We start from the raw sequence: 25,668 nt of genomic DNA on the forward strand, positions 1-25,668 counted from the left end.
CCTACTAATACATTTCCCTGACAGAGAGATGTTACTGGTTACATTGCAGATTGAGATTTTACTCACAAAACATATAATAATTAAAATATGATGAATTACACACAGCCCGTATTCAGAAACTGAGCTTTTGAAACAAGCTGTCAGGATTACTGCCCATTTATGATGTCACAAATATACAATATTTAGACCCTTGACACAATTTTAAACGGAACATTCTAAATGTGTCCCAGTTTATTCCTGGTTGCAGTGTATGTGAATGTCATCAGCTGACAGGAAGTAAACATGGACACAAGCTGTTGCCTGGCAACGCAATTCTGTTGCGATTCCGTTGCAATTCCGTCAAAATGCGCTAAAACGGAGCGTTTCAGACAGAAGGTAAGTAAAGATTATATTCAGGCATTAAAATTAACATTACAGCATGTAAACATGTTCTAGTAGAAACACAAAATACAAGTATGAACCTGAAAATGAGCATAATATGGGAACTTTAATAGTTACCGTTGCCTTAGTGTGAGAGTAGTGCAGCGGCCGTTAGCTGTGGGACACACACACACACACACACAGGGGAAGCACCGGAAGCACAGGCGGCAGGTGTTGTGCTATATCCAGCATTCACGTAGCGTTAGCATGCTATATCCAGCATCAAACTTGAAGAGTAGTCAAGAAGCTGTGCAGTTTTGCTAACTCTTTTCCAATTAAAATAGCTAGCACTAGCTACAAAACACTGTAACTGTGTCCTACTGACGTCATGCTCTCGCTTTCAGAACCTTGTAGCCCCGCCCCCTTCCTCTTCTTCTCCTTCCTGTGCTCTGTGCTTGCTCTTCGCGTGTTTATTCAGGCTATGACAGACAGAGAGTCCTTGCTTTATAGTGACTTTCAAACACACCTGGGAATCTTCAGAGACAATTTGGGCAGGTGGTATAGTACGACGGAATATTAGGGCCACATTGAGGGAAAAAAAAAAATCTGAGATTTTATCATGAGAAGAAAAGTCGTATCATTACGAATATAGTCATAACTTTACGAGAAGAGAAGTCGTAATATTACAAGAATAAAGTAATAATTTTAATAATAATATTACGACTTTTTTTCTAGTGAAATTACGACTTTATTCTCGTAATAATACGACTTTTTTTCTCGTAAAATTACAACTTTATTCTCGTAATTTTACGACTTTTTTTCTCATAAAATTACAACTTTATTCTCGTAATAATACGACTTTTTTTCTCATAAAATTACGACTTTATTCTCATAATATTACGACTTTTTTCTCCTAAATTACAACTTTATTCTTGCAATATTACGACTTTTCTACTGGTAAAATTACGACTTTATTCTTGTAATATTAAGACTTTATTCTCGTAATGTTACGACTTTTTTTCTCGTAAATTTATGACTTTATTTCTCGAAATCTCAATGCGGCCCTAATACTCCGTCATAGTATAGTGACTAAGACAACAGTGAAATTATAGGAGGTTTGAGTACATTACTGATGGATTTTCTTTTCTCCCTGGATGAAATGGACACTATTGGACAGGGGAACAGATTTCGACATAACACCTGCTGTGGCCACAGGGTCCTAAACCCCAAACTGTTACTGTAAGTGGATGGATCTGGGGCCACCAGGGGCCCTGTATACATTTTATAACCTGGTGTCCAAATCTACTAAAAGGGCATTGCCTCGTCATGATGATATCAATATAATTATGTTTACCTCAGTGTTGCATGGAGACAATTTAAAATAATATTTCTGTTTTGCCAGAAATATTAAGAGGAAGAGTTATGATGTGGAATTTGTAATGCATCTTTGTTGCGTAAAAGGTTTGTGTGCCTCACTTGTGCGTGGGTAGTCGGTCTCTCCCGTTGGCCCTCCTCCTCCCTCCTGAAACACAAGCCATGCCCAGATAAAGATAAATCACTCCCCCAGACTGCTAACCTGCACACTGTGGCCGCAGACTGGAGAGGAGAGGACCGATCTGGGAGGCAGCTGGAGCGCGTAAAAAGAATAAAGAGTTGCACTGGAACCGACTTCTCTCCGTCTCCGGTGAAATAAACTTTGCACAAGGAGCATTGCATTAAAACCCCAGTATGTCCTGCAGCACCATAGCCAGGGTGCTGGTGGCGCTCTGCATCGGGAGCGCGGTGAACTGCATGCCCAAAGGGACGCACAGGAGCCGGCGACAAACTCAGCATCATCAGGTCCCTTCAGTCTCTCAGGGTAAGAGTTTTACACAAGTTATTATAGTCACAAGAGGGATTTCATGTTGAAGTTAAGTGGTTCCTTAACTGGGGATCATTAAAGGTCACTTGACTGAAGATAGTTTGAGGGTAAATGATGAAATTACAGTTAATTTCCATCATGTGTTTGGCATTTTTACTGAGATAGAAAGCAACATGTAAAGTCTACAGGACACATCTTTTCAGGTCGTGTCCCTGTAGTCTATGGGATGTTGCAATTAAAACAATAGGGAATCCTATACATTAGGTAATGCATTGTGCATTTGGTTGATAAATGACACAAAAAAAAGCATAATCAGTTGCTATAACCTCTGATGTTGGAGTCACTGGATTAACTTCAACTCCAACATCTGTTCTGATCTTCAGGGTCAATTTCACAGGCATGGGTGGAGTCTTGTCCCACAGTTAACTTGTTTATTCGTATTTAGGTTTTGCTTATTTTGGTATAAAAAAGTGTGTTTTGTAGCAGTAAGTGGTTCATTAACTGGGGGACCACCAGAGGTCACTTGACTGAAGATAGTTTGAGGGTAAATGATGAAATTACAGTTAATTTCCATCATGTGTTTGCCATTTTTTATTCTCATGTAAAGTCTACAGGACACATCTTATCAGGTCGTGTCTCTGTAGTCTCTATGATGTGTTTGAGTGTCTTTGCAATTAAAACAATTCCCATATTTTAGGTAATACATTGTGCATTTGGTTGATAAACTACACAAAAAAGTATAATCAGTTGCAAACCTAGCTGATCTTGGAGTCACTGGATTAACTTCAACTCAAACATCTGTTAGGAGTAAGTGGTTCCTTAGCTGGGGACCACCAGAGGTCACTTGACTGAAGATAGTTTGAGGGTAAATGATGAAATTACAGTTCATTTCCATCATGTGTTTGGCATTTTTTTGAAAGCAACATGTAAAGTCTACAGGACACATCTTTTCAGGTCATGTCCCTGTAGTCTCTGTGTCTTTTTGCAAATTAAAACAATTGGGAATCCCCAATTTGGTTGATAAATGACACAAAAAAGCATAATAACCTCTGATCATCTGGAGTCACTGGATTATCTTCAACTCCAACATCTGTTCTGTTCTCCTTCTCAACTTCCATCCGAGTGTGAATGCTAATGATCAAAGCTTCAGAGAGAGAGACAAATATAAATAAATATAAACTCTTGGCTTCAATTTTACAGTTGAAAATAGAAAAATAAGAGATGTTGTTGGCATGTGAAGTCATGAGATGTGAACAAAAGATCATTCCTTGTGTGAGAGAGAGAGAGAGAGAGAGAGAGAGAGAGAGAGAGAGAGAGAGAGAGTAAAGGTGGATATGATTTATTACTCAGCCCTGGGGGCCTTTGATGTCAAGTTAACACATCCAGGGTCAATTTCACAGGCATGAGTGGAGGCTTGTCCCACAATTAACAAGTTTATTCCTATTTACGTATATAAAAAAGCGTGTTTTGTAGTTATGCTCAGGGCTAGACCATTTTCCAGTAGCTTCATTTGTCTTTCCACTTTGAAAAAAGGACATTATAAGCAGGTACAGTGTTTGTGTGTGAGGGTGGAGTGTGTTTTCTCTCTCACACACATTTTCCCTATACTCTACTGTATGTGTTTGAATGTAGGGAGGGGTGTGTTTTATTTAACCTCCTGCTGCCTGATTCCAACTTGTTCCAAAGTCTCATCAGCTGTATTTATTCTCTGTTGTTTTTTTATTTTCTCCTGTCAGATGGTTGTATAGAGAACGGTCAGTTCTACGGTATTAATGACCAGTTCGAACGGCCATATTTGGGCAGCACTCTGGTCTGTACGTGCCATGGAGTCGCTGGCATCAAGTGTAAAAGCAAACCTGAAGGTTAGTTTGTGTGTATTGATCTAATTTTTCAGTCCCATCTTCATTTATCTCACCCTTTTAACAAAACACACACTCATTTTCCATTGTTTTCTCCCTGCAGCAGAGGAAACGTGCTTTGATAAGATCAACAATCAGTCCTACACTGTGGGAGAAACCTATGAGAGACCCAAGGACAACATGATCTGGGACTGTACCTGTATTGGATCAGGAAGGGGAAAGATCAGCTGCACCATCGCCAGTAAGTGTGTTTTCTTCTCTACAACGAGCTGCCATTAAACTGTCCTAACCCCAGACCACACATCCTAGCTCATGTGTTTCTATTGCATATCCTGGTCTGCCAGACCGATGCCAGTAAACTGGTTAATCTCCATATTCTCCACAGCTGATTAGCAACTGAAGCTGTGCAGCTGTTAGCAGTTAACCGGGTGGTTAGATAATGGGAGAAATGTCTGAGCGTGTGTTTCTTTTCCTTCGCTTTCTCTCTGTGCAAACACTCCCATGCATATCGACCCCTCTCTAATATAATCATCCTTTTTTTTCCTTCTGTCTACGCAGACCGCTGTCATGAGGGCGGGGCTTCATATAAGATCGGAGACACCTGGAGGAGACCCCACGAGACAGGAGGCTACATGTTGGAGTGTGTCTGTCTGGGTAACGGCAAGGGAGAGTGGACCTGCAAACCCGTCGGTGAGTCAGTCAGACAGCCACTGACTAACAGACTGTGTTTACCTGGTGGAAATGATGGATTATCATCATTATGTATTAGTCATTCTCTTTGTTTTACAGTGAGTTAATGAATAAACTTAATGTTTAGGATATTTCTGTATTGAGTGTTTTGTGAAAAAAAGTTTTGAATTGAGCTCATGAGTCTCTGTTTCCTGCAGCCGAGCGTTGCTATGACAACACGGCAGGAACATCCTACAATGTCGGGGAGACGTGGGAGAAGCCGTACCAGGGATGGATGGTGGTGGACTGCACCTGTATTGGAGAGGGAAGTGGACGCATCACATGCACCTCCAGAAGTAAGAAACCTCTTCTTTATTTATTTCTTCTATCTGTCGAACTGTCACCTCCCCAGTTTTTGTATATTTCCTTTTTCCACAGCAGCAGCAGCATGACATCACAACTTCCAAAGAATTCAAGCGTTGAAAAATGACTTTTCTTGTCACATTGCTTTCATTGATTTGTTTTCAAGACTTCTCCTTTTGTGTATCTTCCATCTATACAAATGTAACTCTACTTGACAGGAAAAACTGGGTCATTTAGAACCGCACACAAGCAGAAAATTAAATTAACTGCTGCTGTTTTTGAACTAGTCACATGTGTCACACACACATATCAGCTTAATCCTCATGGAGCGCCATACTGGCAGAGCTAAAGGCAAACAGTGTATATCTAGTGTTGTGAGATTTTAACAGGCTGTGGAGGAAATGTTTCCCAGTTGTGTTTCCAATTAGAACCGTTAACTTAACATCCTTAATGATGCTGGCTGATGTAATGGATGAGAATTAATGTCATTCCCTGAAGGCTTGTTGTCGCATGTGAGACTTCAGGGTGGCCTTGAACGTTTTTTAGCAGTGGAGGTTATCAATGAATTGTTATCATTCATGTGTTCAACAAGTTATCAACAATGTTTCAAGGCACAAACATGGGAGCAGCTGGTGGCCAGGAGGAATTCCTCCTCGCAGAACCACTGCAGACTTTTAAACATCCACTCTGCACATTAGCATAAAGGTTTCACCATGTTTCCCACCCAGAAGGGCCACGATGCTGTCTCACAGTTTCCATCTATTTCTAATGAATTCCTTTCTCTCCTAGATCGCTGTAACGACCAGGACACTCTGACCTCCTACCGTATTGGTGACACGTGGACCAAGACGGACGCCCGAGGCCACTCGCTCCAGTGTCTGTGCACCGGGAACGGCCGAGGGGAGTGGAAGTGTGAGCGACATGCTTCACTTCACACCACTGGCCTGGGTGAGAAATGAATGATAATATCCCCGTCCCTCCTTTTCTCTCTGCGTGGAGAGAAGAATGTATACCAGAGACAGATGCTGTGAGGAGGGAGAGATAAGAAGTGCCAAGTGTTGAAGTGAGAAAGACGTGTCTTGTAACACATGACCATGACCTCATGAGAAAGAGAGACGGGGAACAGGGAGACGCAGCATGGGAGAGTTAGCGGGAGAAATGTGCTTGAAGTGGCTTGAAGTGATTATTGGGTGTGAGACAGGAACATGTGCTCGTCGTGACTCAGGGACAGTAAATAAAGTCCAATGGAACATAATCATTGATAATCCAGAGCAGTCCTCTTTGAGTCTAAATGAAAGCCAGATGTTTTACAGTATAACACACATATGTGACATGAAGTCATGTACAAACCTTGCATGCTTGTGTTTTTTATTAAGTTTCATGTTCATGTTTTAGCTACATCATCACCTAACACGTCACGTTTCATTTGGGATGCTTTAATGTGATATTGCTCTGACCTGGATTCAATGTTACGTTCCAGGCACTGGCTCTCGCGTGATCACTAACATCCAGCCGGCGGTCTACCAGCCAGCCGGTGTTCCTGAGGTTGCCCAGGACGGACCCTGCCGGACAGATGCTGGACTTTCATATCACATCGGCCAGCGCTGGATGAAGAGCCAGGGAACCAAGCAGATGATCTGTACCTGTCTTGGCAACGGAGTCAGCTGTGAACAGTGGGGTAAGAGACGGTCCTTTTGTCTCTACTGCTTCACAGCACACTCGTCTTTCAATCGAAACAGATGTGATGAAATCATATATCCAGATGTCGTGATACACAATAATGTTGTCTAAATTGATAATAACAATCATATATCAACTCAAATTTCTCATAAAATCTGAATTGATAAGAATTCTGCTTATGGGAATATCCCAGTGTAGGTAAATCTAACTATTGTTCCTGTCTTCACACAGACGGACCAGCTCCTGTGTACGGCGGTAACTCTGGAGGTCAGCCCTGTGTGTTTCCCTTCGTCTACAAGGGGAAGACCTACCACTCTTGTATCTCCGATGGACGCAGCGACGGACAGCTCTGGTGTTCCACCTCCTCTGACCATGAGACGGACCAGAAATATTCTTTCTGTACAGAGAAGAATGGTGAGCAGATGTGTTTAAACGCGTAGGAATTTTTATGTGAAATTGATAGTTGTCAAGGGATAAACAATTCAAAACGTTTTGTTATGTTGTCAGAAGAAAGACCCAAGTATGTGTGGAAATGATTCAGCAGTATATGACTAATGTAATATTAATGTCAGCTAAATGAGGCCATATCTCTTTAAAGAAATAGCTGAGTTTACTGACTTGTTTAAAACAAAACCCCACAAGTGCTTCAACATGCAACTGCATCATATCTGAAGTGTGTGATTATTCTTGGTAGAAGCTGATCTTGTTTAAAACAGGCAATGTATTGATGCGGTTGTGTTTTTCTTTTAACAGTAATGGTGGCAACACGAGGCGGTAATTCTAACGGCGCTCTGTGCCAGTTCCCCTACCTCTATAACGGCCGAAACTACACCGACTGTACTGCAGATGGTCGTAGAGACGGCATGAAGTGGTGCGGCACCACAACAGACTACGATGGAGAACAGCGCTTTGGGTTCTGTCCCATGGCTGGTAAGTAATTATGTGTGTGTGATGGAGAGAGAGGAAGAGGAAGTTGACAGAGTTGGGCCGGAGATGGTGGTGTTGTTTGAAGTTGTGTGGTACTGGAAGCAGATTTAGGCCACAATGTCATTAAAAAAAGCTCTTTTTCACGCACATCAGTTTAAAAATATTTGTCTGCAAGTCAAGTCAGTAAAGTCTGCTAGCCACGGGGGCCACTAACGTGATTAGCACGGCTAATTGCAATGTCCCTCCCTGACTTAAGTAAAATGTATCTCCGCCCACGAGTTAACATGGCCTTTGAGGATGAAAAGATTTGACGGGTGACGTTATTTAATTAACATAAAAGCCATTATCAGAGTGATGTTAAGAGGGAGTCAGGGCTGATGGCGCAGACATCATCTAATTTACAGTCTCACACCTTTATTGATAGTGTAGCCAAATTCACACAGAAGTCCCTGCCTTGTTAGAAAAGTGTTGTTTAGGTGTCAATTAGGTCTCCATGGGTAACAAAAGAGGCTGAAACAGCGGGGGTCACTGACACTGCACTAATGTCTGTGAAGGAGTAATGAAATGGTAATAATGGCACCAACATTAAACAAGGAGTTAAAAACTATGAACATCTAGAGGAGTTATTCAGATATCAGGCGAATGCATTTTGATGTTTTGTTTTGTTGTTGATGCTTTAAACATAATTATAGAGGAACACTAGAGGTCTATCTCATTGCTTGAATTTAGTGTGATTTGAGTGCAGTCCGATGTAGTACTAATAGGATTTAAATAAAACATCCTTCTTCCTTCTGTCTACATCGAAGTAGACACATAAAAGATGGAATGGTCTGGTTGGCAGCAGTCTGTGGAAACATCTACGATAGGACGTATCTGAGATAAAGTAGTCTTTGTATTCTCAGAAAAAGGGAGCACTGGATTTATTTTATCTCATAAGAACTTATCTTTTATATTATCTTTTGCAGTGTGGCATGACAGATCCTTGGAGAAGTTCAAACTTGTTTAACTCTGCTCTGAAGTCAAAGGATCGTGCTATAGACGATGAACTTAACTAGTACTTAGCAAGTAATGGGAAGATTGATTGTACTGATTTCTACATCTTTTTTTAAAGCTATAATTTCCTTCCGAATTCCTTTTCTATGCCTCCTCCGGTCCCGAGACCCACCTTTGGGCCGACACCCTGTTGTTAACAACACCCGGTCAAGATATAAAGAGGGGGGAGGACAGCGTTCATGCCCTTTAGCCGGTGTCAGAGCGGGTTTGTCTGTGTTAAACTCAGTCCAGCAGTCAAAGCAGCAGGGGGTCTTTGATATTGACATTAATGGCTTCACAGGGTTGTCAAAACAAACACGGTGCTTGAGATGTTAATGGCGGCGTTTAAAGAACAGTAATAGTCTGGAGGCCCTTCTGCTCCACCTGTGGCAGTCCTCCGGGAAGATGCTGGATCGGCTGATCTGGTGTCTGCCATGTGTTCTCGGGATGGTAGGGCCACAGCCTCCACCTCCATTATGCAAACGGCTGCATTTACATAATTAAATCTTCCTACTTAAATACCACTCAAAAACATGACCATAATTACTTGCAAATCAGTCCCTCTTCAAAATCTCTTTGCACCAAGAAAATTCTTCCTCCAGTGCAGCTCAGCATGTCGGCACCAGATCTTTTTTTTTCCCTCTGCATCTCAGTCCTAACATACTATCAGATATGTTTGTATGTTACGAGACTAACATGCTATCAGGTAGTTCCGAACCTGTTTTGCATGGAGGACGTTGTTGTAGCTCCCTGGGCTGTTGGCTGCAATGTCCAAACAGCCAGTTAAGTTTTCAAATGGCCTCTTTCAGAGTCATTAAACCTGTGGTTCCCATTACCATAACAAAGTACTGACTGGGTTTAAAGAGATAAATGTAGATTGATTGTAGAATCTTAAAACAAGGTTGAGTTGATGCCAAATACATCCAGATCGTAGATTACCCTTTGTAACTGGAACAGATTGAAGCAGCTCTAAAGACTTTCCATGCCTGGAGAACAGACTGATTTTTAAATAGTGAGAAGCACCAGATCACCTCCAGCTAGACAATTGGGATGAAAACACACCCAGACATGGCCTCCAATCATTTTAAACACAAGCCATACCAGCCACAAGACAAGCACTGCACAGCAATTAAAGAGATAATTGACTATTAAATACACTCACCGGCCACTTTATTAGGTACAAGGTGTACCTAATAAAGTGGCCGCTGCTAGTACCGGATGGTCTTCTGCTGCTGTAGCCCATCTGCTTCAAGGTTCGACGTGTTGTGCGTTCAGAGATGCTATTCTGCATACCTTGGTTGTAACGAGTGGTTATTTGACTTACTGTTGCCTTTCTATCATCTCGAACCACTCTGCCCATTCTCCTCTGACCTCTGACATCAACAAGGCATTTCCGTCCACACAACTGCCGCTCACTGGATATGTTCTCTTTTTCGGACCATTCTCTGTAAACCCTAGAGATGGTTGTGCGTGAAAATCCCAGTAGATCAGCAGTTTTTGAAATACTCAGACCAGCCCGTCTGGCACCAACAACCATGCCACGTTCAAAGTCACTTAAATCCCCTTTCTTCCCCATTCTGATGCTCGGTTTGAACTTCAGCAGGTCGTCTTCACCACCTCTAGATGACGTAATGCATTGAGTTACTGCCATGTGATTGGCTGATTAGCTATTTGTGTTAACAAGCAATTGAACAGGTGTGCCTAATAAAGTGGCCGGTGAGTGTATGTTTTGCACATAATGTTGGGCTGTAATGCTGTAACAACACAGTTCAGAGAAAATTGACTACGGCTTTGAGGACTATTGGCATAAACTGCATTCATATTAAATTTATCACACACCTTTTAAAAAATGTTAATGATGATATAAAGTTATATGGATTACATGTAGTCCACCAGCCTTTACTCTGTTTATTCAAATGCCTAAGTTAGCTTGAGCCCCCGGCCTGGCCACTGCGTATCTCAAACCACCGCCCAGCTACTTGACTATTCTAAACCATGTCCTGAAAATCTCCAGCCCCTGTATTTCCGCCCCAAGTCACGGGCTTGGTGCATAGCCACCAAACCAAGTCCACATGATCTTTACTCCCAGGAACCACATGGTCAGGCTCTGGTCCAGATTCTGCCTGGCATAGAAGAGTCTTGGCTGGGCTACAAGACAGCAGGTCTGCTCTTTATCTCCACCTCCTCCACCTTTCCTACCCTACATGGAGAGTTAAACAGATATGTGCGTGGGCATGCATGCATATCAGCTTTGTCTGCTCCTCTTTAGTCTGCAACTGACTCATGTGTGTTTCAACAATAAATGCTAGTTTTAGCCACCGTTGTAAACTCGAGGGCTTCCTTGTGAGCTCTGCTGCCGTGTTCCTTTCTTTAATTTGGATCCAGGTCAACACTTACAAAAGAGGCTGGAATTTGCACTAAAATAACCAGGAATGTGAAGAACCTCTGTCCAACAGTCACACATTTTCTCACTACTGAAATCATTTTTACACCAGGCCTGCAGTTTAAGCGGAAGCACTTTCTTTCCCTCGCACACACACACATTCATAGATGCAGGTCTCTGCCTGTCCCACCCACCTTCACACACTTTCTATCTTTCCTGATTAAAAACTATTCACTCATGTAATTACCGGGGAACATATGGTGAACACACACAGCCATTCATACACACAAGGACACGAGACAGCTGTTTCTGGCTTTCAATCCTGGAAAGTCTTCTTCATTTGTATGAACACAGGTGTTCTGCGGTGGTTGCATCCTCTACGGCCTTGTGTAGTAATTGTAGGGTAGAATCGGTGATCTCCAAGGGAGATCATAGTGTGTTTGTGTCTGTTGATATGCACTGCTTGTGTTACTGACAACTTTGTATGATATATGTGGTCATATGTGGTGTGGATGCATGCTATTTTGTTTTTTATGTATGAGTTTGTTTCAGTTTTTCCCCAAAAGTCCAAACTTGAGTCGGAGTGAATCAAGAATACAACATATTAGCCTGCGCTTTTGTAACTGGTTTTGTCCCTTGTGTTCCAGCCCATGAAGAAGTGTGTACGACCAGTGAAGGGGTGATGTACCGCGTGGGAGACCAGTGGGACAAACGGCACGATGTTCTGGGTCACATGATGCGATGCACTTGCGTCGGCAATGGCCGAGGAGAATGGAGCTGTCTTGCTTACTCCCAGCTTAAAGGTGTGTGGGGTAATAATTAGAAAGTAATATTAGAATGCTCTGAGTGAAGAGGTGAAAGGTCACAGCTGATATAATCTCTCACCTGCCAAAAGGTCAAAAGTGAGGCTGCACACCTGCACTTTATGGGGCTTCAGTTGCACCTGCATCTCACACACCCCAGCCTCCACACATACAGACACACACAGTCCAGAAGAACAGATGTGCATAAGCAGTGTAGAAGCTTAATTTTTCCATTTTCTCCTCCATGTCATTGCATGTTTTTATATATCTTTGTGTGTTTCAGACCAGTGTATCGTCGACAGTTCAACCTATGAGGTGAACATGACCTTTACCAAACAACACGAGGAGGGTTACACCATGAACTGTACCTGCTTTGGACAGGGGCGTGGTCGCTGGAAGTGTGATGCCGTCGGTGAGTTTACCGTGTTACAGGTTTACATCTTACAGGCTGCTCCATTTCGGTCCTTCAGTCTCTCAACCAACTAATTTGATTTAATGGCCCAAAATTCAGTTCATTTGTTTGATAATTCTGTGTATTTATGTGTTTGCAAGACTTCCACCTGTTGCATTACGCGGTTTTTATGTGACTCTGTCCTCAGATCAGTGCCAGGAGCCGGAGACGAGAGCCTTCTATAAGATCGGAGAGTCGTGGGATAAAGTCATCCAGGGAATCATGTACAAGTGCTATTGCTATGGCAACGGCATTGGAGAGCTCAGCTGCGAGCCCCAGCAGTCCTACCCTGGTAAGATGTTACCTATATTATACTGTACATAGTGATATACTGTAGGGCTAGGCAATATGGACAAAATCTTCTATCCTGATATAGGTCATTTTATATCTTGATAATGATATATCTCACAATATAGCATGTTTTCTTGAGTACATTCTCATTTTAAGAACTTGAGTGCAAAGTAAACTTAACAGTTTTAAGTGAAATTCTAGAGAAAAAAATTAAATAAATATAAGCCTAGCCTATATCACGGTAGAAATGGTATAGAAAAATATATAGGATAGACATTTTTACATCATTCTGACAATATATATCGTCATATTGCCCGGCCCTATAGTGATACTGTAAGACAATATACATTTAAATCTGTCAACGCTCAGAGATTTTGCCATTCTATGGATGCCTTTGACATATCTGGTTGTAAAAGGCTTTGCTGGTTCATGTTGCAGTTTCCCCCCTGCTGAGAATAATCAGTGTGTTATCCTTATTATATTGGTGACAGAGGAGGGTCGCACACAATGACGAGAACTCAATTTATCTACGGAGGTCTAGAAAACTAAATGTTTTCGTCCATTTCTGGCCTTCATCTGTGTTGCAATGTTGATTTCATTCATATCACAAAACACCTTCATGGAGTAAATGTTCCGTCTGTCTCTTACTATCTTGAGTTTGTTCGTCTTTGTCCACCTGGCCACTTTTGTTCAGAAAAAAAACAGTCCCGTCCTGATCCTGTTTCAGTCCCTGGTACTATTTTTATTCCGTTCACTGCTGTTTCAGAGTTAGAGGTGGCACATCATCTAATGTTAGTGTTAGTAAGTTGTTGAGGCTTTGGGTATTTTTAAATAGCACAGCCGGGTTGATGCCTGTATGATTTTTGGTAGCGACTGTAAACTAGATATTTAATCCTCAGTAAGGACGTGTTCAGTGATGGCAAAATGAGCCAACTCTACAAATTACGCTCCAACTCCCGCAGTGAAACATATTTGTTTAAGTCACCTTGAAAATGAGGCCCTTGACTTTGATGTGAAACAGACAGCGATGGGAGGGGGGGTGTGACTTCCTCTTTTATAGATACACCCCCTACTCTGAGCCTTTGTTCCTGCTGGCATGTGGCACATCCCCTGTGCTGTTGCCACAGCTGTACAAAACACAGTGTAGACACCACCCCCCTACACACAAACACACACACACACCTACCATGTGAACACATTTAAAGCCTGTTGAACAACAGTTTTCAATTTGTTGGATTTTAGCAATCACTTTAAATTGAACCTCGTGTCTTACAGTTTAAGCCCTTAGCAAGTATCATTTAGAATAAAGTCATGCTTCATTACGCAACGCATTATGCAGCCCTGATGGTTAAGTTACCTCATCCCTGCTGACTTGCAACCCAGCTTGGCTAGACGGCGTCACTGCACACCAACTTTTTTACCAAACGAAAAGCTTTCTCACAGTTTTGTCTTGACTTTAAGGGTCTTTGTCCCTTCGGAGGCTTTGTTGTTTACTTATGGCATCCCCGAAGAAAGCAACATGAGATGTATTCCCATTTCCGCTACTTCTTGGTAAAATAGTGATGCACTTGTACAGTATTATGGTGGTATATATTTGATATTACATTTTTAAATGACTGAAGCTTTGCTAGTGGAAACAAATCTGTTTGCTGTGTGTGTGTGAAGCAGGTTGACGGGAGATACAAAATGTAGGGCACTATTCCTCCGTAAGTAGCTGTAATAGCAACCAGCTGTGAACTTGCTCTCTCTCTCTGTATGTGTGTGTGTGTGTGGGTGTGTGTGTGTGTGCATAGGCATACAAAATACAGCATGCTAAGATTTAAGGGCAGCAAGAGGCAAATCCAGACTCCAAGCCAGTTGGCTTGCTGGGGAGAACACCATAAAAGGTAAAAATGGAAAACCCAAGAAGTGAGGGTTTTTTTTAAGGGTTTTCACAAGTCTCAGATTTAGCACCACATCGATACGATCTTCAAAAAAAAAAAGTTGTTTTCTTTTCTGCCGTCTGCGTTTATCTCTACTTGTCTGGAGTGTAATTTAATCTTTAATCTTTTGGGGTTAGAATGACTCTCAACAATACTTCCCTTTACTGTGGTCCTTATCACCACCTCGCTGTGCATCTGTATGAAGATCGAGAATCAATGTTGTGTCTGCGTGTGAAAAGTAAAAGGGCGTGCACGTAATGCTGGGGGATTGTGCGCGTGTCTGCATGCAGTTTATCCACTGCAAGTGTGCATCCGTTTTCATTTGCGTCCCACATCTGATTCCATGTAACCCTTACCCTCGCCAGTGGCCTGTGGGTCTGTAATAGGCAGTAATTGGTCCCAGATTGTTTTTGAGGTTTGTGTATCTGCTAGCAACTTCTGGTTAACCGAGCCACTTGCTCAGAAACTTTGATTACAGGTCTGCTATTTGGAAAAGTGGTTAGAAAACCTCAGTTCTTTATAGAAGCTACCAGTTTCTATCAGCACAGCTTATGTCAGGGGTCTGCTCGCCACATGACTTCTGTTTACATTAAAGATGACTTGATAGCCCTTTTGTTCATTTCCGACATCCAGTGAAGATACTGCATTTTTTTCTTCCTCGGCTAAACCTGTTTTATATTCAGCTTTTGCAATACAGAACTTAAGTTTATCCAGCTTGCTGTCAGATGTAGTAATGACACAATACACATGTTTGAGCTCCTGTCAGCTACGGGGTTTTCCAAGGAAACGCGCATAGACGTGGGACAGCTGTTAAAGGTTGTTTGGCAGCGTGTACCGTGACTTGAGGATTTCAGTTCAGCATCGAAACCTGCATATGTAGGACTGAAAAGTGCTCATACAGCACAATAAATTCCACGTTTTTGAGTTATCGGCGTGGCTGTATCATTTTAACAAGGTGTTTTCTCACACTTTCTTTATTGCTTCCAACTGTTTTTTGTTGTCTCAGCATACTTTTCCTCTTGGATGCTTGTTGTTTGTAGAGCGTTGTAACGTCACGTACCTTTCTGTAATGCTTCTGCAAGTGTTTTATCAAACCTATCCCAAGTCTATCACATGAAGTGTTTCCATGATAAAACCCATTATAATGAAGATTACTGAATTGTTCAGATAATAAACTCGGGCTGCCCCCCTGATCCTTATGGTCTTAGTCGACTAAGATTTCTTTAGTCGATAAGTCGTTTTTAATGCTTTTTTTCATGCTGAATGACGTATTTCCAAGAAACTTATGAGCACATCTCAGGTAAACACACGATTTAAAGTTTCTTTAAAGTTCTTTGGTCGAGGACAGTTTGCTGTTTGCGGTTATCTCAAAAGTGGAGAACTCCTAACTGAGGTTAGATATGGAAAATTAAAGTATTATGTTAAGAAAAGGGAATCAAGAACATTAACACCGTTAACATTAACAGCTTTCACTGTGAAATTAGTCCACTATATTTGCCCTTTTTATTCGTAAAGTCCCCTCTAAATGCTGCTCTTTTACAAATGAACTTATCATGCAGCAAAAGAAGTCTGTCCAAGAGAACAGGGAATGTTAGAAAATGTGATGAAATAGAGAAGAGAAAGTAGAGTGAAAGGCTTCTCCTCTTCCAGCTGTTGAACTCTGGGCTGGAATCTCGCAGGGACGTGCTAGTTTTCCCTCTTTCTGTGTTCTGTCAGGGAAATACTGCTGCACACTCACTGATACACATTCGCCGTTAAGGTGGGTTACGTAAAAGTTTAAGTTTCTGAAACTTCTCCGATTGTAGAAGAAGCCAGTATCTCGCCATGTTAGATTTTGTGTCAAAGTTAAGGTATTTACAACATTGAAAATGCCTCCTCCTATCTGTTAAATCTGTGCACAGTAGGGCTGTCCCGAATACCATTTTTCGGGCTTTGGTGAGAAATATTTGAAGGTATTCGAAGCTTTGCGTCGATGTTCTTCTGTCTGTCTCCATCTCCCCTGTGCCCAGGACAGTGCCGCCGCACTTCTGTACACACATACACACCTTTACACAACAAACAGCGATATTCGTCTGAGAATAATTAACATGAATTAATGTTGAATATATAAATAATGAATAATGTAGTGGGATTATTCCTTATTTCATGAGCTATTGGGAATTTATACTTTATTATTACATACTAGTATATAAAACAAAAAAAGCGTTTGAATACTGATTTGGAGGTCGATTACCATGGCCATGGTCGAAGCTTTGAAACATTGATGATATCTTTGCTCTACAGTACTTGTCTATTTTGTATAACTGCTCACCCCTCTGTCTTTGTTCTGTCTCACTCTCAGGTGGTAGCCGTCCCGTCCAGGTGATCATAACTGAATCTGCAAACCAACCCAACTCCCACCCCATTCAGTGGAACGCCCCCCAGTCTGCTCACATCACCCAGTACATCCTCAAATGGAAAGTGGTGAGTTTTCTGATTGACCTTCACAGTTCAACAAAGAAATGATGCCTCTTCTCTTTTTTTTTTCTAACATCCTTCATCACATTCTACAGAAAAACACTGCCAACCCATGGAGGGAGGTGATGATCCCTGGCCATCTGAACTCCTACACCATCTCCGGTCTGAAGCCGGGCATCACCTACGAGGGTCAGCTAATCAGCGTGTTGCGGTTCGGACGCCAAGAGGTCACGCGCTTTGACTTCACCACCAATTATGGATCACGTGAGTTGAGGCTGAGTTTCCAAATCACTGTTTAACCAGTATTGACAGTTTATTTGGCTACCTTTTTCCATGCAAGCCGGTTTAGGCATTGGTATTTGTTTTCTGCTTATCACTGCTTAATGTGCACTGGTTTGCAAAAAGAAATATGAAAGATGATATTGAAGACAACATCATGAAATAGCAATCATTTGTTTGCTTTTTTGTTCTGTTGGCTCCCTAAATGTATCTTTTATTTAACCGGGAACTCCTCACTGAGGTTTAAAAAGTGGTTACATTGACACGCTGTGCTCCGAGAGAGAAAGACGTCACATATGACATCACACACGACACGGAACCTAAGCCCAATTGGTCAAAGAAAGAGTTTTCCTGGGCAGGGTTGCCTTTTCTGATCTCAGAGGCAGCAAGTAGCCAACTCTCTCATTTTTCCATCTCTGTCTTTCTCTGTTTCTCCTGCAGTGGCGACATCACAAGGCGAGACCACCCAACTACCTCCTGTGGTCGACATCTCGGAGTCGGTGACCGAAATTACCTCCAGCAGCTTTGTCATCTCCTGGGTTTCCGCCTCCGACACGGTTTCTGGTTTTAGAGTAGAGTATGAGCTCAGTGAGCAGGGACAGGGAACGGGACAGGCCCTGGTGCTAGGTAAGAGCAGATACATACACATACTCAAGCATGAATACAAAATACAGTCGGGTTTTATATGAATGGCGGCAAACATATTGTGCATTGTATTTTGACCTGAGTTCAAAGAAATGGACATTTTACCAAGGCGGAGTACTCTTAATTTGACAGTGATTAAAATGTCTTAAACGTTTTTTTAGCTGCTTTAAAATGTTCTAATAAGCATTTGTTAATACAATATTTGTTTTCCTATCAGACCTGCCCCATACAGCTACCTCAGTGAACATTAATGAGCTTCTACCTGGGAGGAAGTACACTGTTAACGTCTATGAGGTAACAGATGGCGCAGAGGACCACCTCATTCTGACTACATCTCAAACCACCGGTTAGTCGGCACATCTACACACTTTCTCCCATTTCATATTCCCGTCTCTCTTCTATGAAGTTCTTTTCCGTTCTCACAGCTGCTAGACTGAAATGTTGTCTTGAATCCCAGAGCTGCAAGCGGCCTAATGAACATGTGCCAAAGACTATAAATTAAGCGATGCAGTAAAAAAAAACAAAAAACTCAGCGCTCGTAATTTTCCTTCTCACACTGACACCCCATTTGTTCCGTAGCACCTGATGCTCCCGTTGAGCATGAAGTGGAGGAGTTGGGAGAAACGTCCATGGTGATCAGCTGGGAAAAACCACTGGCTCCCATCACTGGTATGCTACTGTATGACACACGCCACAGAAAAAAATCTATCACTGTGCAGTACGCCCAATGAACCCTACGGTCTCTTCCTCCATGCAGGCTATCGCGTCGTCTACGCGCCGTCGTTAGAAGGTGAAAGCACGGAGCTGACTCTCCCCGACACGGCGACGTCTGTGACCCTGAGTGACCTTCGACCCGGGAAGTTGTACAACATCAGTATCTACGCTGTGGAGGAAAGCCTGGAGAGTGAGCCCATCTTTGTACAGGTCACCACCGCTGGAGATCCACTGCCAGGTAAAAGGCTGAGATGTGTGAAACAAAGGGGACTTAACTGCTATTTGGAAAGCTTGAACTCAGTAAGCTGTTGCTTTTTCTGTGTGTGTTTGGGTGTGTGAGAGAGAGCGTGAAAGAGAGCGTCGGGCCCAGTTAAGACCAGTTGGATGGATTCCTGGAGACGCAATCCTTAATATTTGGGTCTTTTTTCTTCTTTTAAAGGACCAATATGTAATATATTTACTTTAATAAATCATAAAATGACCATGATATGTAGGAGCGGACGGGCCACGGCTCCAATGTTTTGAGTTTGAGCTGCTGTTACCCATTTAAACGCTAGCTGTCAGGGCTACATATTGCTCCTTTTAAAGTCAACACTTGCTTCCATATGTGTATATTCAGGTTTTAGTTGCTTGGGATTTTTGTTTTGATCTCTACAACCAGCTCTAACCGTTGTCTGTGTACTTGTGCATCCTCTAAAGAGCCACTGAATGTATACCTAGAAAGGCGTAAGGGCTAATATTTACCAAAACGAAAGTATTGATTTTAAAAAGGGTGACTTCCAAGAGATTAAAATGCATCTCTTGGGAGAAAATTGCTGGCACTTTGAAAGCACCCGCAATCCTTCCAGATACTTTCACAATGATTACACCAAAGGTGATTCATTAGGTAATATTTTGATCCTTAAATATCATCATCTGATCATTTGCTCTGCTATATTTCATATGAATTTGACTTATTGCTATTGTCATGAGGGAACCCCCTCCAGAACCCTGCAAGTCGTCCTGTGGCTTAGTCACTGATCTATGTCGAAGTTTCCAATTGTTAATACTAGAAGTGAAACGTTTTTCAATGGAAAGTGAAGTCATTGAGTTCACAGCTGTTGAACTCTCATTCTGCTTGACTTTAGAGTTATGTAAAACTGTTCAGTCTGCCAGGTCGAACATGCTGTTGGGCCAGTTGAGCAGATGCTGGAAAAGTGTGTGTGCGTGTGTGTGCGTGTGTCTGTGTGTGTGTGCATGCTTGTTCGTACAGTTTGTGTGATGGACTAAAGATACATGACCTAGTTGAGAGTGTGTGCCGCCATCTTCGGACAGACGAGTGAATCCCACTCTGTAGATGTTCACTATGACCAATGGTGAAAAGTAGATCTAGTCAAGTACTGTACTTGAGACAATTTTTGAGACTTTACTTGAGTATTTCCATTTATGTGACTTTGTACTCCTACTCCTCTACGTTTCAGAGATAAACATTGAACTTTGTACATCACTACATTTATTTGACAAATTTAGTTGCTAGTTAGTTCATAGCTTCAGATTATTAATACATTTTATCAACATATAATATCTGATGTATTATTATAGATTGAGCCACACAGCAGTATAAAGTAGTTAAAATGATCTCCACCTTTACCAGCTTCAACATTAAAGTTACACATTAATGAATCAATAATTATAATCCAGTAATATAATCTATATTATACTGAAATGGGCCATTCTTCATTATGACTACTTTTACTATTGATACAAGTAAGACTATTTTGATGCCAATACTTTTGTGCTTCTACTTAAGTAAAACATATGTGATGCATGACTTTTATTTGTATTTTTATAAATCAGCAGTGAACAGGTTTAAAGTGCAAATAATCTGAGCTCTGAGTGCAGCAGGGAGGTGTTAAATTAGAGCGATGTGTAGGAGGCACCAGGGCTCTGCCCTTTGGGAAACAATGGAAACATCCAGAGCAAAGCATAGTACTAGTAGTTGAGTTACTTTGAACTTTGAATCTACATTCTCTTACCTCTCCTTAATGTCTCGTCAAGGAACAAACATCTCCCCCCTCTTTTTCGCTGCACTCTGTCCAACTCTTCTTCACAGCTGTTTACTATTTAAAGATGTTGGTGTGTATCCTGCCATCCAGTCTGTCCAAAAATTTGAAGCAGTGCAATGATTTTGGACTTCCCTTGTAGAAATTGTGTTACACACAACACATATAATATGATTATGTATATATAAACCAGTGTGGGCTCTGATGATCTGCAACATGCAAATGCATTAAATGACGTATCAAAGAGTTTTGTTATTTTAATCACCTGCAAGATGAAAACACAGCCATGAGATCATGGACACAGTAAACACTGTGAGGAGTACGTTCATCTTAATAGATATTAAAGAATGTAATTGTAATGTTTGTTTTTTTTCTATCCCCAGAAGAAGTTTCTTCTCCTACAGACCTGCAGTTCTTCGAGGTGTCCGATAAGAAAATCGTTCTGACCTGGTCCGGCCCATCCAGCGATGTCTCGGGTTACCGGGTCACCGCCCTCCCCGTCGATGAGTCTGGTTCTCCGCAGAGGGAGATGACTCTGCCGGTCAGTCAAAACTCCTACATTGAAGTGTCCCACCTACTGCCTGGAACGCTGTACCGCTTCAGCATCTACACTATTCACAACGGAGAGGAGAGTTTACCACTTATTGGGGAGCAAACCACCAGTGAGTATGACAGACACCCTCAGACCTGGAAAATGGTCTGTAATGTATAATATATGTGACTTTTACATAATGAGCTAGAACATGTGAAACCTCTGGTATGGTCCTCACAACCAAATTTAAACTATCCACATCTAACTGTGTTATTGACGTCTCTCTTTTTAGAGCCTGATGCTCCCACCGACATCCACTTCACCAACGTGACTGAGGACAGCGCTGTGATGATTTGGTACGCCCCTCGTGCCAAAATCAGCGGCTACCGTCTCTTCCTCACCGTGGAGGGCTCTAACCCCAAGCAGCTGCGCCTGCCCACCCGCCTCACTCAGTACACCCTCCTCAACCTGAGGCCCGACACCGAGTACACCGCCACGCTGCACGCAGAGCAAGACAATACACTGAGTGAAGGAGAGAGCGCTGTGTTTACCACTAGTGAGTGTCTGATGTATACACAAATGAGTGTGAAGCCCCTGTATATTTGCTCAAAGGCTGCATGTGTTTTGGAGTTTAGATTAGGGTTGGAATGATATAATAATTATACTATTTGTTTGACAAAGTGAGGGTACGACTTTATTATTCAGCGATTTTTAAAGTGTCATGTTACATGTAGGGCTGGGCGATAATTCAATATGATGATTTATCGTCTTTCAAATGGAATCGTGTCGTGATGAAATAATATATCGAGATATCATGATACACAATTACGTCATCCACATACCAACACAAAGTTCTCAGAAAATCTGATCTGAAATAAGCTATTTTGAGGGATTGTCTTATTTTTTTGTTTATTTCACAGTTACAATACATGTGGGCATTGTTACAGTGAAATAAAATGCAACCGATGCAATATATGTAGGACTACTAACCTCGAAAACCAAGATTGGTTATTTAAGATGAGTAGAGGACGCTGGTGTTATTGATACAGAAAGATAGGTGCAATCTTCTGAATATGCATGCAGTCATATGTAAATCTTCTCACTTGACATACCACGAGACAAAAACTAATCAGAACACACTTTTACTCTCTGTGTGTTTGCAGACCCGCCGATGGGCAACGCTCCTCAATTTAGCACTGATGTGACCGACACCTCCATCGTAATCTCCTGGACTCCAGTTCCCCACATTGGATACAAGGTACACTCACTGCTAATACATAACGTATATTATACCCCATCACCCACCCACATATTCATAAATCTGATGCTCCCCATTCTGCCCCTTAAAAGATATTCTTCAGATTGTTTCCTTCCTGCTGTGGAAAGCACATTCCAGTTAGTCTTGGTTTAGTGCATTGGCCCCATTGGAGTTAGATAACACGGGAACTGAAGACCTCAGGGTTAAAATGTGATTGGTCCGAATATGTCACACCAGAGATGAGAATGTTCTACTGGCTTCCATGTTCTTGGGAAAACGTTGACCTCTGACCTTTACCTCCTGTACCCCCCCCCCAATCTCTGCCATCTCTCTCACACTGTGTGCATTTATCTTTCAGCTGACGGTTCGTCCCAGTCAGGGCGGAGAAGCCCCCAGAGATGTGACCTCTGACTCGGGAAGTATTTACGTTTCTGGTCTGACTCCGGGAGTGGAGTACACCTACAGCGTCCAGCCGGTTATAAACGGCCACGAGCAGGGAACCCCGGTCACACGCCGGGTGATCACACGTAAGAATAAACCTTTTTTATTCTTGTCTTCTGTTTTCTCTGTCCCCCCAATGTCTCTTCTTTATGAATATTTACCCTTTCCTTCTCCTCTGACTCCTCTTTTTCTTCTTCGTATGCAGCTCTGTCTCCTCCTACTGATCTCAACCTGGAGTCTAACCCCGGCACCGGAGAGCTCATCGTCCAATGGAACGGGGCCGCTACACCAGGTACACACTCGGGATACAAAACCAAACCGCCGTACAGTAAAAACTGAACCATGGGCTTGTTGATCCATTGCACCACTATTAATTATTATTATTATTTCTTCAAATGTCCACTTGGACCCAAGGATGAACTGATTAGATTTTGGTGGCCAAAGGTCACTGTGACCTTACGTCTGTCCCATTCTCGTGATATCACAGGAACACCTTGAGTTAAGTTCTTCAAATTCGGCACAAACGTCCACTTGGATTCAATGATCAACTGCTCAGGTTTTGGTGGACGAAGGTCCAAAGGTCACTGTGACTTCTCAAAACACATTTTTGTCCATATCATAATGATAAAATGATGAAGTGATGACATTTTGGACAGACATGGATGTAAACTGCAACTTGACTGGTTGCCGGATTACTGCAAGGCAGTAATTCTACTTTTTCCTCTCTCTCTCTCTCTCCAAGACATCACCGGCTACAGAGTAACATGCGCTCCCACCAACGGACAGCAAGGAAACAGCGTGGAGGAGTTTGTGGAGGCGGGTCAGAACTCCTGCACCCTGGATAATCTCAGTCCAGGAGTGGAATACAACGTCAGTGTTGTCACTGTTAAGGATGATATGGAGAGCACTCCCATATCAACTATCATTACACCTGGTGAGTGAGATATAGTCCTGGGGTTTTAATGGGTGTTTGAGACCATGAGGTATGGATATTCAAACCATCATTTCAGGGTATTTGTGTCTGATTCTCATGATCATTTTGTTAGAACAGGTAAGAGCAAACTGTCCCAATTTTTGAATTAATATATTATGTTGAAAGTTAATATTTTAAAAATAACACATTAGCTTTCAACATTTAACAGATACTAGTTAGCATCACTGCTCTAACACTAATGCTGTATTACCTGTGTATATATGAATAATATTCACTGGAGACGCTTCATTGAATAACAGATGAAACCTCACCAGATGCTTATATATACCAGGAAAAGCAGCCTTGCATTAGCTCTTCCATTGGTGTGATATGTTGAGTATCTCACCCTACTGGAAGCAGACATTAACCACTTCCTCTTTCTGGCCCTTGTGTCCAACCCCTTTTCCTTCTCTTCCACCTTTGCCTCTCGTTTGTTTGGTGTTTTTTCTGTTGTCTTCTCTCTTCTTCCTCCACACCATTCGCCTCCAATCCTCCCTCCACCTACCCAGAAGTCCCACAGCTGACGGACCTCACCTTCAAGGACGTGAGCGACACCACTATCAGTCTCAGCTGGTCGCCGCTCAACACCACGGCCATCACCGGTTACAGGATCACGGTGGTGGCAGCCGGTGAGACCATACCCATCTTCGAAGACACGGTTCTGCCAACGACTGGCCATTACACCGTTTACGGACTGGAACCCGGCATCGACTACGACATCAGCGTGATCACTGTGACGGAGAATGGCGAGAGCGAGCCCACCACAGTCACTCAGCACACCTGTAAGATCCACTGAACCAAAAACATTTCCTTTACTACTACTATCCTTAACAGTACATACATACAGTTACACAAAAGAATACTGTGAAAACTCCTGTAGGCAGATAGACGGCGTTACTTGAGATGCCAGCGAGGGCGTCACAAATCACAGTGTGTGTGCTGAGTTATGTAATGTAATAAGGTTCTTGTTAACCCTGAGACATTACTCTTCAAGGCAAACCCTTTTAAGTTGCTGATGTAATTGCACAGCATGCTGTGTTGTCAGTTTAATAATCCTCTTTGTTTGAGTGTGTATGTGAGGACCATCTGGTTTTAGTTGTGGCGTTTAATCATACTGAGGCTCATTTTGCCCCCAATGCAAACACGGCTTGTTTTCTCACTTTTAAGATGTCGTAAAACTTCAGATGGATTAACACGGACACACACACAAAACACACACTCTTCCCTTAAATAGATGCTAGTGTGAATACTTTCCTCTTTCAGTCATTGCGTTCTATTTTCTCCCCTTATTTACCTCCTCACTCTTTCAAAGAATTATTATCTGGCTACTTTTTTTACTTGAGCAATAACAAAATACATTCTGCTCTCTCGTTTCAATAGCTGTACCAGCACCCACTGATTTGGGCTTTGGCCAGGTTGGACCAGACAGTATGGATGTCACCTGGGTCGCTCCCAATGTCCCCAACACCGCCGACATCGACAGCTTCCTCATCAGGTACGAAAAAAAAAAAAAAAAACTGTTCTTAAAGCTCAGTATTCGTTTATTCCTGATTCAGATGTTATCTTGAGGACACACTGGTTTTAGTACATGTAAAAAAAAACAGAACACAAAATGACTCCTTGTTGTTATTATTCAGGTATCATCCCATTGACGATGAAGATGACATTACAGAAACCAGCGCAGACGGCCGGAGTAACAACGTGGTGCTGAGGAGTAAGTTAGAGC

At 42.2% G+C, this 25,668-nt stretch overlaps 1 protein-coding gene across 3 annotated transcripts in view; it reads left to right on the forward strand.

The window, feature by feature from the left end:
• Positions 1–1,924: 1,924 nt before the first annotated feature.
• Positions 1,925–25,668, forward strand: part of fn1a (fibronectin 1a) — a 34,810-nt gene continuing 11,066 nt past the window's right edge. The window contains exons 1-27 of one of the 3 annotated variants that reach the window (XM_037789252.1): positions 1,925–2,218; positions 3,958–4,083; positions 4,184–4,321; positions 4,639–4,770; positions 4,968–5,105; positions 5,902–6,060; positions 6,593–6,790; positions 7,024–7,206; positions 7,546–7,722; positions 11,782–11,937; positions 12,221–12,349; positions 12,537–12,680; positions 16,943–17,064; positions 17,154–17,322; positions 17,779–17,964; positions 18,200–18,328; positions 18,562–18,651; positions 18,740–18,934; positions 21,122–21,400; positions 21,563–21,826; positions 22,434–22,528; positions 22,887–23,055; positions 23,175–23,261; positions 23,712–23,903; positions 24,452–24,724; positions 25,323–25,437; positions 25,580–25,656. In XM_037789252.1, the coding sequence (XP_037645180.1) occupies positions 2,089–2,218; positions 3,958–4,083; positions 4,184–4,321; positions 4,639–4,770; positions 4,968–5,105; positions 5,902–6,060; positions 6,593–6,790; positions 7,024–7,206; positions 7,546–7,722; positions 11,782–11,937; positions 12,221–12,349; positions 12,537–12,680; positions 16,943–17,064; positions 17,154–17,322; positions 17,779–17,964; positions 18,200–18,328; positions 18,562–18,651; positions 18,740–18,934; positions 21,122–21,400; positions 21,563–21,826; positions 22,434–22,528; positions 22,887–23,055; positions 23,175–23,261; positions 23,712–23,903; positions 24,452–24,724; positions 25,323–25,437; positions 25,580–25,656 (4,252 nt within the window). In that variant the 5' untranslated portion in view covers positions 1,925–2,088. The remainder of the gene's footprint in view (positions 2,219–3,957; positions 4,084–4,183; positions 4,322–4,638; positions 4,771–4,967; positions 5,106–5,901; positions 6,061–6,592; positions 6,791–7,023; positions 7,207–7,545; positions 7,723–11,781; positions 11,938–12,220; positions 12,350–12,536; positions 12,681–16,942; positions 17,065–17,153; positions 17,323–17,778; positions 17,965–18,199; positions 18,329–18,561; positions 18,652–18,739; positions 18,935–21,121; positions 21,401–21,562; positions 21,827–22,433; positions 22,529–22,886; positions 23,056–23,174; positions 23,262–23,711; positions 23,904–24,451; positions 24,725–25,322; positions 25,438–25,579; positions 25,657–25,668) is intronic. The other 2 variants (XM_037789251.1, XM_037789249.1) reach the window with 2 other exon arrangements.

Source organism: Sebastes umbrosus, chromosome 13, assembly GCF_015220745.1.
Source record: "Sebastes umbrosus isolate fSebUmb1 chromosome 13, fSebUmb1.pri, whole genome shotgun sequence".
NCBI lineage: Eukaryota > Metazoa > Chordata > Actinopteri > Perciformes > Sebastidae > Sebastes > Sebastes umbrosus.